The sequence below is a fragment of the Danio rerio genome, chromosome 4, assembly GCF_049306965.1.
Source record: "Danio rerio strain Tuebingen ecotype United States chromosome 4, GRCz12tu, whole genome shotgun sequence".
In the NCBI taxonomy this organism is placed as follows: domain Eukaryota; kingdom Metazoa; phylum Chordata; class Actinopteri; order Cypriniformes; family Danionidae; genus Danio; species Danio rerio.
This window is the reverse complement of record NC_133179.1, coordinates 69,705,871-69,720,032: the sequence shown is the minus strand read 5'-3', so window position 1 is coordinate 69,720,032 and position 14,162 is coordinate 69,705,871. Positions and strand designations below refer to the sequence as shown.

The 14,162-nt window shown below is 41.2% G+C and overlaps 1 protein-coding gene across 3 annotated transcripts in view; it reads left to right on the top strand.

Annotated features, from left to right (window-relative positions):
• The window catches only part of si:ch73-266f23.4, a 20,585-nt gene extending 6,423 nt beyond the window's left edge, over positions 1 to 14,162 (top strand). For all 3 annotated transcript variants that reach the window (XM_073948522.1, XM_694825.11, XM_068220513.2), the window contains exon 3: positions 12,623 to 14,162. In XM_073948522.1, coding sequence (XP_073804623.1) covers positions 12,623 to 13,863 — 1,241 coding nt within the window. In that variant the 3' untranslated portion in view covers positions 13,864 to 14,162. The remainder of the gene's footprint in view (positions 1 to 12,622) is intronic.

Below are 14,162 nucleotides of genomic sequence, written 5' to 3'. Positions count from 1 at the left end.
TTAAAGGAAATTGCTCTGTTTATCCATGAAATATGAGGATTGTGCCAAAAGTAAATTTCATTATCATCCAACCACATTTCGTGCTTTCAAAAAAGGGTTAAAGACTCACCCTTTCCTTGCTTTATGTTAACTGTAAGCATTCTGCAGAAGGATTACGCTCTGTAGTATAAAACACCCTCCCTTTTTCGTGACATTACTGCCCTTTTAATTTATGAGCTACATATTTAAGACGTCACGCAGCTTTGATCACGTGTCGCGTCCGTAACGATTTAATGAAAACGTTTATATTGTGTATTAAATATTACCACAAATAAAATGAAACTTTGTATACAAAGCCAAAATATGACCATGCTTATTATGATCGACAACTCAATTTTGCGTTGTGTACGTGATCATTTTGAACTCCTTATTAATATAAGCCAGTAACTAGCGCATATTTGCTGCATTACAATTACTGACTTACAATACATAATATCCATGTGTTATATCAAGAACTGAACATTTCAGTTAAATATAAACCACTTTAGTAACATTTCAGAAATAAATGTTTAATAACGAGAATAGGGCTGCTCGATACATCGTTTCAGCATCGAAATCGCGATGTGCGCATCCGCGATAGTCGCATCACAGGAGGTGCCAGATGCAAAAAAAAAAAAAATTTATATATATATATATATATATATATATATATATATATATATATATATATATATATATATTATGGGTGGAGCCGAACCCGAATACGGTATTCGGATGAGCACGATTAGCGTGTTTTTACCAATACTTATTTCGAACAAATACTTGAAAAATTATTTGCATTCGGGAACAAGAAAAACACTACATCAAAAAACTGCGTTTCCTCATGAGACCACAGTGCATGCCCGTGTGAGCGAGTGAGTGAGTGAAACAGACGTTCAGGAGTCAGGGGACGGGGTGGGGCCGGGATAAAAGGTGACTGACGCAGACTGCTGCTCCACACAGCAACTGAGAAGGCTTGGCAGAGCGAAAAATACTTTACTGCATTACTATTTTTTGTTAAATAAATTTTTGTATCTGAACTGGGTTCCAGAGGCAGTTTATAAACTTGTAGCGTACTTAAAGCGGAGTTTGATCGGTATATTATTCCATTACGCTGCATTATTGACGTCTGCAATCTGTTGCTCTCCGTTTACGTAAGTTAGCTCTGTTAGCGCGGTAATTAAGACAATAGACTGCCGACAGAGTAACGTTAACGTTCGGTTATAAAGGTTAAAACGATGCTTTTGTAGTTGTGTCGAATTGTATGCACTTATAGGAGTTTTATGGTACGTTTGAATTTCTGTCATTTGCAGACAGCAAGATATATGCTAAGCTAGTTAACCTTAGCATAGCTTCCCGTCACTCATAGATATATACATCTATGCCCGTCACTTATTAACTTTTAGGCACCCAAATAAGTAAGAGTGAGGCTGCTACTGAGTCATTCTTGGTCCTCCACCAGCCAAAAAAAAAAACTTGCTCTAGTTCTTTGTGGAAGAATTTTACAGTCAGTGGTGCAGCAGATAAAACAGTGATACTGTATGTAATTTGTGCAAAAGTATATCTTAAGTATATATATATATCAATAAAATATCAATAAAAAATTGATATTGCGATATTTTTTTCCCTGCGATATATATATTGCGATATATATATATATATATATATATATATATATATATATATATATATATATATATATATATATATCGCAATATATATCGCAGGGAAAAAAATATCGCAATATCAATTTTTTCCAATATCGTGCAGCCCTAAACGAGAACTTAACGATTTACATATCGCCATAATCTTGGCGCATAATCTTGGTGTTCTGGCGATGCAGCACCTTGTGTTGAAGCACTTCTCGTTTCTTTTGTAGATAACTGACCATCAAATAATACATCAAATAGTTACGAAACGCAGACAAGTCACGTCCGTATTGATAGCTTTTCCTCATTAAAACCAAAATCAAAAAACTAAATAAAACGAATTATGTATGTTCCATGCAGAGCCAATCCTTATCCCTTTTGACTGCTATATTTTTTTTCAGTATTTTTATTTACAGAATTTCCACAACTCACAAAACTCGTGTCTTTTTTTTTTGTCACGTCCGTATCGCATTTATTTTGCCGTCATTTTAAATATAAAACACATGTATAGACTGATATTTTTTGATGCCTGAACTCCATGGTTAAGGGCTAAAAAAAATATTAAAGGGCCATGAAACCCCCTCGTTTCAGCAGGGTGTTTTTACACCTCTACTTTGGAAAAAGTCCGGAAAGTGGGCGTGTCCAGCTCTGTTTAGGGGGGAGTGTCGGAGGAAGAGTGTCTATTTGGGCGCGCTGAATTTCAGAGTCAAAACACACAACCACAGGGGACAATGTGACTGTGTTTACATGGACATCTGTAGTCGAATTATTTGCCAAATTATTAAATGGTGGACTTTAACTGCAGTTTGGCTCTTTCATTCAGGGAATTCATTCATGTCCCTCCCGACAAACGTAATATTTGATTCGAGGAACTGCTCTAAGCGTGTATTTTTTATGCAATGTTTGATACCGCACGGCGAATGAGAGAAAAAAAAACTCAGCATTTCCCGGAAACTTAGATGCACACAGCAGGTAGCGTCAGAAAGCCGCGTGTGTTATTCCGGTCACAAAATCCTACACGAGGTTAGAGTTTGGTTGTAACTGTTAGTGCTAACTTGTTTACACTCGTTGCAATAGTTTGTTTGATACGAATAAAATACGAACTGAATAAACAAAGAGCACTGGTCGCTCACTTACCAAATCTGTAGAGACAGGACAATCCACAGCAACTAGAGGCGCGTCTTTATTAAGAGGAGACTACAAGCGAATCCGGATCTCAGCGTTTGCAGATGAGAACAGCTCCCAGGTAAACAATAATCCTCCTTAGCCACGTAAGTTATTGTTGTCGAGCGTCGCGTACACTGTTAATCCACACGTAACGCCAGCTGCGCTTTCACAGAGAGAAAATGAAAACAAAACTTAACTGCAGCAAACTATAAAGCAACACTTCACGCTTGTTTTGCCAACACAACGTGGCGTCTCTGCCGTCTAACCACTGTGACAGTAATGAATATTAATGAAGTTGCACAATAGAGCGCGCTGATTGGTTTGAACCAAGCTTTACTCATGCATTAATGCAACAAACTGTAAGACGTAATAAGACTCACTCTGGCACAGACGTCCAGTCTGCACGCTGGAATACACGCTATTATGTCATGACCGTGACGCAGCTTCAAAAATTCGTTTCAAACTGGAAGTACGAATTTGCTTGAAATAACGCAAAAACAACCAATTTACACTTTTTAGTGAAATATAGGTGTCCTAATAGTGTTTTTAGCAGTGTGGGACACATATACGACTGTCAACAGCTCAAAAAATGTGTTTTGGTGTTTCGTGACCCTTTAACAGATATTTTAATATACTGTTAGCATATACCTTCTCTGAGTTTATACGTTTCATTTTTTTTTACTGCAAATGTCACGTTCATAACGCTGGAGTCAGTAATAAGCTTAATATAAATTACTATAATACAGGGCTGCGCAATCATTTAGGCCTGTCACAATAATCAATATATAAACTTATCACACAACACATGGACATGGCCGCAATCGTTTTTGGTGGTTTAAAATGTATCGTCCATACATGTATAACCCGGTTCTAGCCGGCAGCTAGCTCTCTGCAACTCTCACATGGTTGCCCACTGAAGCTAAGTACCTGAATGGGAGACCACATGGGAAAGCTAGGTTGCTGCCGGAAGTGGTGTTAGTGAGGCCAGCAGGGGGCGTTCAACCTGCGGTCTGTGTGGGTCCTAATGCCCCAGTATAGTGACAAGGACTCTATACTGCTCAGTGAGCGCCGTCTTTCGGATGACACGTTAAACCGAGGTCCCGACTCTCTGTGGTCGTTAAAAATCCCAGGATGTCCTTCGAAAAAGAGTAGGGGTTTAACCCCGGCATCCTGGCCAAATCTGCCCACTGGCCTCCTAACCCTCCCCATACCATAATTGGCTTATCAACACTCTGTCTCTTTTCCACCAATCAGCTGGTGTGTTGTGTGCGGTCTGGCGCAAAAATGGCTGCCGTCACGTCATCCCCCCATTGTGTAAAGCGCTTTGAGTGTCCAGAAAAGCGCTATATAAATGTGAGGAATTATTAATTGTTATTATTATTATTAGCAACATTTCAGCTGATTGTGCAACCTCTCTATCACTATTGGAGGTGTCTGTCAGTATAGTTAATAAAACACACCATAGTATTTACTACAAATTACTATAGTATATTTCCATGTGGGTGTCTGACAGCTGAAAATAGATCTGGTACACTGCAAAAAATGCCTTTCTTACTTAGATGTTTTGTCTTGTTTCTAGTCCAAAAATCTAAAACTTCCTAAATCAAGAGGCATTTTCTAGACAAGCAAAACATATTGTCTTGTTTTAAGATATAATATGCCAATATTAAGTGAGTTTTTCCTTAAAACAAGCAAAATAATCCGCCAATGGGGTTAGCAAAATAATCTTACATCAAAAGAAAAAACTAGATTAATTTGCTAACCCCATTGGCAGATTATTTTGCTTGTTTTGAGGAAAAACTCACTTAATATTGGCATATTATTTCTCAAAACAAGACAATATGTTTTGCTTGTCTTGAAAATGCTTCTTGATATAAGAAATTTTAGATATTTGGACAAGAAACAAGACAAAAAATCTAAGCAAGTAAAGCATTTTTTTGCAGTGTAGCAGATGTCACGGCCTCTGTTGCTCTTCACCTTGCACTTTTTTCCTCATTATTTATTATTTATTTAGGATATGCGTTTCACATTCTACGGAACCCCGGAAGGGACGTAGTGGAGGAGAAAAAAAATGGGTGGGTGAAAAAAAAATAATGGGTGAAAGAAAAAAAATGGGTGGGAGGAAAATATATATTTCTAAGTTTTTTGCGTTCTCTCGCAAAGTTTTGCGTTCCCTCGCAAAGATGTTTTGCGTTCCCTCGCAAAGATGTTTTGCGTTCCCTCGCAAAGATGTTTTGCGTTCCCTCTCAAAGATGTTTTGCGTTATCTCGCAAAGATGTTTTGCGTTCTCTCGCAAAACTGTTTCTCCACAAACACTTCCTGTTCACTCCACTCACGTAAACCCTCCCGTTTTTGCCGAAATTCTCCCGTATTTTACCATTCTACCCCACTTTCTTTTCATAACTGTGCGTATGCTACCTCTGAACCAGTGAATGCATGTATAAGCGCTGACTGACAGACGCGCTTCGTACAATAAACTGATCCCAGATCAGCGTCTGTACACGTCATTTACAGAGGAGCGGGTGTATGTTTAAACAGACAAATACACTGAATAATATGAAGTTTTTAAAGTAATGGACTGCTTTCATTATAGATCTGTGCATTCTTACAGAGACACCTCTGTTATCAAACTAAACAAAACATGTGATTCATTTGCTGCGCACTTGTTTGATAACAGAAGTGTCCCTTTAAATGGCGCGTACAGACGCTGATCTGGGATCAGTTTATTGTATGGAGCGCGTCTGTCAGTCAGCGCTTAAACGTGCATTCACTGGTTCAGAGGTTGCAAAGTGAAAGGCGACAATCAGCGCACAGTAATGTAAAGAAAGTGGGACAGAATGGTAAAATATGGGAGAATTTCAGCAAAAACGGGAGGGTTTACGTGAGTGCAGTGAACAGGAAGTGTTTGTGGAGAAACAGTTTTGCGAGAGAACGCAAAACATCTTTGCGAGGGAACGCAAAAAATCTTTGCGAGATAACGCAAAACATATTTGCGAGGGAACGCAAAACATCTTTGCGAGATAACGCAAAACATCTTTGCGAGGGAACGCAAAACTTTGCAAGAGAACGCAAAAAACTTAGAAATATATATTTTCCTCCCACCCATTTTTTTTTTCTTTCACCCATTATTTTTTTTTCACCCACCCATTTTTTTTCTCCTCCACTACGTCCCTTCCGGGGTTCCGTAACATTCTGATTCCAATGCCTGATTATTAAATTGTTAAAATGACTGTAATGAAATATTCTTAAGAATAAAATATGATGTGTACTTTGGAAGAGTGCACTTGCATTGTGATGATATTATATTTTCATTATGGCATTGTATAAAGAGTGGCATGAAATGGCGTTAAAATGACAATAATATCCTACTTTAACAGTAGTTTGAAAAAAAAGTGCTGTTCATACACGCAACCAAGTTCTGTAGATTTTCTGGAAAGCACCATATATAAATATGTTTCAAAATACTGGTAAAAGCGATATGATTTGTCCATATAAATATGGATTTCCGTATTTTCCGAGTGTAAACCCGCCGGTCCTACACCACCCAACCCGCTTCGGACTGGGATCGAACCGGCGACTTTCCACATGGGAGTCGGTTGCTCTAACAAGGAGGCTAAAGACCATGGCTTCTAGCGTCTGTCTCTAGAGCACCTTTGAGGTCAGAGGAGTGAGGTTTACCTGCACAGCACTTACTAGCTGGCCTCCATTACACTCAATTTAACCCCGCCGGTCCTACACCAACCAGCCTGCTCAGAGCTGGGATCGAACCAGCAATCTTCCGAATGGGAGTCGTTGCTCTACCAAGGAGGCTAAAGACCATGGCTTCTAGCGTCTGTCTCTAGAGCACCTTTAGAGGTCAGAGGAGTGAGGTTTACCTGCACAGCACTTACTAGCTGGCATCCGTTACACAAGCTCAGTGTTTTCCCTAAATTTACAGTTTTGGTGCGGTGTGGTGCGACTATTCAGACTGACACCGACACAAACACAATAAGTCATGGTGTTATGTGTTTCTTTTAGTGACAGCAGTACATAACTGAACAGTTATTTGAAATGTACATCTGTGCAACCTAAAAATTAAATATATTTGTATTTTTTTATAAATCGTCTCGACCTGCAAATGAATTGTTACGAATTCAATTAAAAATCCTTAATCAAAAAGAAGTTTAACCAAAACGTAGCAAGATAACAGGGATTAAAAAACATGATCCCTGCTGCCCCCGTGCTCTCGACCAAAACACAAACCAATGAAGGGCGTCACGCACCGGATGCACCGAACACGGCAGACACATGACAATGAAAAGTATCGCACACCCAGGGCCGGCGCGTCCATAGAGGCGACTTAGGCGGCCGCCTAGGACGGCAGTATAGAGAGGGCGGCATCCGCGACACCTCCCTTACCACCCGCGTCCTCAGTTATGTCCGCGACACCTCCCTCACCACCCGCGTCCTCAGATATATTTTCGCATAGACGACAGAATAGAGAGGGCGGCGTCAGCGACACCTCCATCAGCACCCGCGTGTCCTTAGTTATATCCGCGCATAGGGCGGCAGAACTAAGGGTCCGCGACACCCGCGCGTCCTCAGTTATATCCGCGAATAGGCCGGCAGAATAGAGAGCGTAGTGTCCGCGACACCTCCCTCCCTCAGCACCTGCACATCCTCAGTTATATCCGCGCATAATGCGCTGGAAAAGAGGTCCGTGACACCTCACATCATTTTCATAACCGGTCACTTTCCTTTTCACATTGGGGTTGAGGGCGGCGTGATCGTCCTCTGCCTAGAGCGGCAGTTCAACTTGCTCCGGCCCTGCGCACACCAGACGCGCATATTCGTATGATATTTAAATTTAAACCAATCAGATGGGGCTCTGTGGCGCGGCAGAAATATGAACAGTGTCCTGAGTCATGGCTGGGCGCCACAGACAACCGCCGACTTGTGGCGCCGGTGTGTGTACCCTGATAGAAACCTATGTTTAGAATTGTAAAATGCGCGACGCGGCACTTCTGGTGTGAATTAACAGGAAAATGTGATTTATTTACAGAAAATAAGGAGCAAAATAACATCGGGAGGGGGGTAAGCCAAAATAAATGACAATAAACCAAACTAAATACATTAGAGAAAACTTCCCTGGAAAATAGATACGAAAATAAAATACAGAAAACTTACCTTCCTCCTAACAACACGAAAATAATAAACAGAAGGCACCAAACCTCCCTACCATGCTCCAAGCCAGGCAGGCAGGGATACAGAAAACCGGATTTCTCCGGTTAAAATTTACAATTTTACATCGGCATCTCACAGAACGCCATATAAGAGACATCAGCAACTCAAGTAACATCTCCACAAACAAAAGCCTCTGAATCAATGTTGTCAGTAGTGTTAAATATGGCCGCCGCTAATCGCAATCAACAGTAATCGGCTGCACCTGCAAATAATTCAAACCAAGAGAGAGAGATTGAAAGAGAGCGAGAGAAAGAAAAACACCACACACATACTACAACTACTCGTAACAATTAACTGTTAAAATTTATCTTAAAGCAGCGAATGCTGTTGTAAAAAGAATTCATGGTTGAGAAGTCCCTCTGACGCCCCATTCACACGGGGCTTTAGTGTTAACGCTTGACTGAGGGCGTGTCTGAAGTTGGGGCTGAAGCGATCGACATAGAAGCGTCAGCCAATGAAATTCAGTCTGCAATAGGCCACTGTCCAGTCGGTGTATTTGCATACAGCGATCTGATTGGCTGACGCTTCCGTCGGCGCTTAAAAAGTTGAGCTAGTCCCAACTTCTGCAGCGAGCAACGCCTCTGAATCTGCACTGACAGATCCACAATGCAGTTCGGCATTGAATGACGTCACCCATTCAAAGTGAATGGGAAGCGTTGACGCTGACACCCCGTGTGAATGGGGCGTTACAGTTTACACTGCTGACTGGGACCGTCATGACAATAGAAGCCATTTAAAACTCAAAATAGAAAACTGTACTCTTAAAAACTAGAAAGGCGATCAGTTTGTCTGAAGCGCTATTAGTACACAAGTGCACTACTAGCACATTGATATCAGTATACTTAGTTTACTTTTATACTTGACTTTTGAGTCTCATTCGTTGAGATGAACGAATCTTTTTTTCGAGTCATTTCGTTCATTTTACCAAAATATGATTAAAATGTTACGAGTTTCGGCTGCACGGTGGCGCAGTGGGTAGCACGTTTTTGTAAGATATTAAATACAGCAATTTAGCTTGTTTATTAAAAGAAGTTGGCGCTATATATAACGTACAATTAACTTTACTTCAAGGGGGGTGGGGAAAGCCGGTGGGAGGGCGGGGCGCCTTCATTATTCATCGTTGTGCGAAAGAAGTAACTGCTTTATTCTGGACATCATTCAGGGATGGGATTGTAGACCTACCTTGGCTACTGTGTGTATAATATAAGGATGTTGTGTACTCCTATAATGTTCGGTGAACTGATGACCTTCACAGCCAATCATAGTCATTTCTGTTGCGTACATAAACACAATGGCAAATCAGCACTGTTTAAACACGTGCTCAACAGATCTCAAATGTTAGCGGGAAATAGGAGGGTTTTTTTTAAACTTCAGTACCAATTGGTACCGAATTTTAGTATTGTGACAACTCTAGACTGCACCAGACACGACACAACAGAAGCATTTAAATACAGCCAGTCAGAAGCACATAATAGTACACTGCACTCCAACAAAATGGTAAGCTTTACAATCGAATACATATTCAAGAGTCACATTTCCAACATTCATTTTCACGTTTATTTTATTTTCCAGATCTGCTGCTGCTGTCAGTATGTCAATAAATGTCACTTAAATGTTATTCATATTCACATCGGCTGCATTTAACACTGAGAAAATAGCACATGATCACTACCTGAATTGATTGTTGTCTTAGTACTTAAAGGGTCGCGAAACACCAAAACACATTTTTTGAGCTGTTGACAGTCGTATATGTGCCCCACACTGCTAAAAACACTATTAGGACACCTATATCTCACTAAAAAGTGTAAATTGGTTGTTTTTAGCGTTATTTCGAGTAAATTCGTACTTCCGGTTTGAAACTAATTTTTGAAGCTGCGTCACGGCCATGAGATAATGGCGTGTATTCCAGCGTGTGGACTGGACGTCTGTACCAAGGCGTCCCGTCCCGTCCGAGTATGACTTAGTTCAAACCAATCAGCGCGCTCCATTATGAATGCGCTGCAACTTCATTAATATGCATGCTAGCTTTCTTAGACTGTACCTGAAACCGTGTTCAGACGGCAGAGAGGCAACACACGTTGTGTTGCCAAAAGCTGTGGGAAAAGAATAAGAATTGTTTGTATATAGGGGTCGCCAGTGTTGCTTTCAAAATGTGAAGGTTTTGTTTTCATTTTCACACGACAACAGGCGCCATGTCATAATCATAATCAAGAGAAAATTGGTTAACGCGGAATGTCAGCTGAAGATTTCCCAACTCGAGCGATTCGTGCATTAAGCGCGTCAATCATGCAAAACGTACATGACAATAGAATGGAAAATGAATGATCCAAAAAAAGGCGAGTGAATAAAAACGTCTCTTTAGTCTTGCAAAGTAACTACACCACCGCTGCTTTACTTCTGTTTTTAACTCTTTCACTGGTGAGTTCAAAAGATTCTGGAACCAGGAGTCGACCATTATTTTAGGACATTCACCCTTAATGTTTTCATTGCGACGTGTCATGTTTGTCACGTGACATCGCAGCCACAATAGCGCTGTATGACTGATGCATCCCTTTTATTATGCTTTCCAACATATTCACATGCTTGCTCATCATGTCATCATCTACCTGATAGCTGAACTGAACTGAACTTAAACACTAAAAACTGAACTACACTGTTCCAGTTACTATGACCATTTATGTGAAGCTGCTTTGACGCAAACTACGCAAACTTGACGCAACTACAAATAAAGCTGAGTTGAATTGAATTGAATATTAAAATTCACAAAAACGTGTAACTCATCGTGATCTATAACGTGAGATGGGTGTCGACATGTGTAATTGGACGTTTGCCTTATTCATAAAAGTAGAACACAGCAGGATTCAGCACGTAAATTCATAAGTTACTCCAAAAATACATGCAAGTAAGTGGCTGGTGAACTTAGAGATGAGTAGATTCAACTTTATAGTTACTTTTACTATGTGTATCTGATATGAATAAAACACATGGGCAAATTATATTTGAATGGTTTGTTAGACTTCCTTGTGCGTTTTACTAACTCTAAATGTATTGTTTTACTAATACTTGTGTGTAGGCGAAGCAGTGGCGCAGTAGGTAGTGCTGTCTCCTCGCAGCAAGAAGGTCGCTCGGTCGCAGATTCGAACCTCAGCTCAGTTGGCATTTCAGTGAGGAGTTTGCATGTTCTCCCTGCGTTCGCGTGGGTTTCCTCCGGGTGCTCCGGTTTCCCCCACAGACCAAAGACATGCTGCAGGTGAATTGGGTAGGCTAAATTGTCGGTAGTGTATGAGGGTGACAGGCCCAGACGACAGGCTGGCCGGAATGTGTAAAAAAAGTCGTTATCGTATAGACAAGTCTAAATGAAGGACTTGTTCCAAAGAGCCGACCCCACAACCATATGGGACTAAGGCCAAAGAAGAAGAAGACTTGTGCGTAATTACATGTCTAAAACATAAATGCTAAGACAACGCGTCAAAAGCTCAGTTTAAATTATTTCAGTTGCCGCAGGGTAAACAAGCTAACGTTAACTTGTCATGCTTGTCAAGCTGGATAACGAATAAAAACACAAGCACCAGGGACTTTACGTTCTTCACCTGAAAACGGAACAAAAGTAGGATTCTTTAGTGATTTACCCTGCTGTTGAACTCCCTTCCTCTTCATCCCTGTCTATGAGGCGCCGAACTCTGTATTACTGCCCGAGAGAGACTGCTCCGCGCTGAACTAATGTTTATTTATTTATTTTTCTAATAAACGTCCCCATGTTGTGTGACACAGCGAATTGATTATGAAATTCCTTGCCGCCGCTTTTGGTAATCGATTTTTATCGATTTAATCGTTTCGTTGTTGCAGCCCTAATGTAAATCACTCGCGACTGACGCTTCAGCCATGTCTGGTGTAAACGCAGCATCAGGCTGTAGCTCGTGTTGGTGTTGTCAAACCTGCGTGGAGTTGTCAGGGCCAGGTAAATAATGTTTTGATTTTGAATTGCAATACCTAATTCGACCACTGGGTGTAAATCTTCCATTAATTTCCCCTCGGCTTAGTCCTTTATTTATCAGGGGTCGCCACAGTTGAATGAACAGCCAACTATTTCAGCAAATGTTTTACGCAGCGGATGCCCTTCCAACCACAACCCAGTATTGGGAAACACCCATACACTCTTGTATTCACACACACACAGTCATACACTGCGGCCAATATAGTTCATCAAATTCATCTATAGTGCAAGTGTTTGGACTGTGGGGGAAACCGGAGCACCCGGAAGAAACCCCCGCCGGAGAACATGCAAATTCCACATACAAGTGTCAACTAGCCAGCCAGGACTTGAACCAGCAACCTTCTTGCTATGAGGTGTAAATCCTACATACTGCACCTTTAATTTTAGTGTATGAACACTGCATTATCACACACAATTTGCTGTTACTAAAATCAATGTGGAGTTTCAGTGAAAACAATTAAAAAGAGAAAATCAGAGGACCCAATACTGAGCCCTGTGGCACTCCCTACAAGTTTTCATGTCCGTGCTTGCTCGTGTAACTGGGGTTAACTGTTTCTGTTTTACACTTTAGAGCTGACGATGCTGAAAGAAGAGACTCAAGAACTGGATGAAATAGAAGAGAATGATCTGCATGAGGAACACCAAGATTTAAGGACTGCTGAACCAGCCTCAATGAAAAAAAACACTCCTAAAACCAAATCTCCGAGTTTGTTCACGTGTCGTCAGTGTGGGAAACACTTCACTCTAAAATCCAACCTCAAAGATCACATGAGAATTCACACTGGAGAGAACCTTATAAAATGTGGCGAGTGCGGAAAGAGTTTCACCAGAAAGGGTAATTTCGAAAAGCACTTGAGAACCCACACCAGAGAGAAGCCTTACTGGTGTACCGAGTGTGGAAAGAGTTTCAGTCAAAAGCACAACCTCGAGGTGCACATGAGAATTCACACCGGAGAGAAGCCTTTTCCCTGTCAGCAGTGCGGAAAGAGATTCCGGCAAATACAAAACCTTAAACTTCACATCACCATTCACACCGGAGAGAAGCCGTATGCCTGCCCTCATTGTCCAAAGAGTTTCAATCAAAAGAAGAAATGTGAAACGCACATGACCATTCACACCGGAGAGAAACCCTTCGCCTGCCAGCACTGTGGAAGATGTCTTGCTAATAAAGATCTACTTAACAAGCACATAAAGATTCACATGGAAGACAAGCCTTTCACCTGCCGACCTTGTGGAAAGAGTTTCACTCAACCCCAACTCCTTAAATTCCACATGAGAACGCACACCGGAGAGAAGCCTTACACTTGCTCTCAATGCGGGAAGAGTTTCACACAGAAAAACGGCCTTAACTACCACATGAGGATCCACTCCGGAGAGAAACCTTTCACCTGCGCACAGTGTGGTAAAAGCTTTATATATAACACCGCCCTTCTTCGCCACAGGAAGACTCACTCCGGAGAGAAGCCGTTCACGTGTGGTCAGTGTGGAAAGAGTTTCACGAAAGATTACTCCCTGAAGTATCACTTGATTAGTCACACCGGAGAGAAACCGTTCAAATGTGATCTCTGCGGGAAAAGATATCTACGTAAAGACAACCTTAACCAGCACATGAGGATTCACAATAACGACAAGTCCTATGTATGCGATCAGTGCGGAAAGGGTTTTACCCGTAAAGATTACCTCAGCCAGCACACGAGGATTCACACAAAAGAGAAATCCTTTAAATGCCATCAGTGCGGAAAGAGTTTCGCTCAGAAAAGCGCCCTGAACGCGCACGTTATCAGGCATTCAGCCAAGTCGCCAGCCACATAGGCCGTTTACAAACGTTTGATTCTGGTGCAGCGTGAATTTCAGGTGAAGGCTAGGACGTAAAAACCCAATAGAAGACATGGAGGAAAGTTTATATTATTGCGATTTAGACCAAAGATGGAAAGTAACCACATATATTGGATGCGATAATTATATTTATAGGAGGTTTCCACTGAACTGAGGAAGCAGTTTAAGCTACTATATCGACAGGAATATCTACGGTGTTACAAACCATGCAAGTTGGATTTAAGTCTCCTAAGCATTTAGTCTTCTGTTTTTCAATTAAAATCACTGGTGATCAA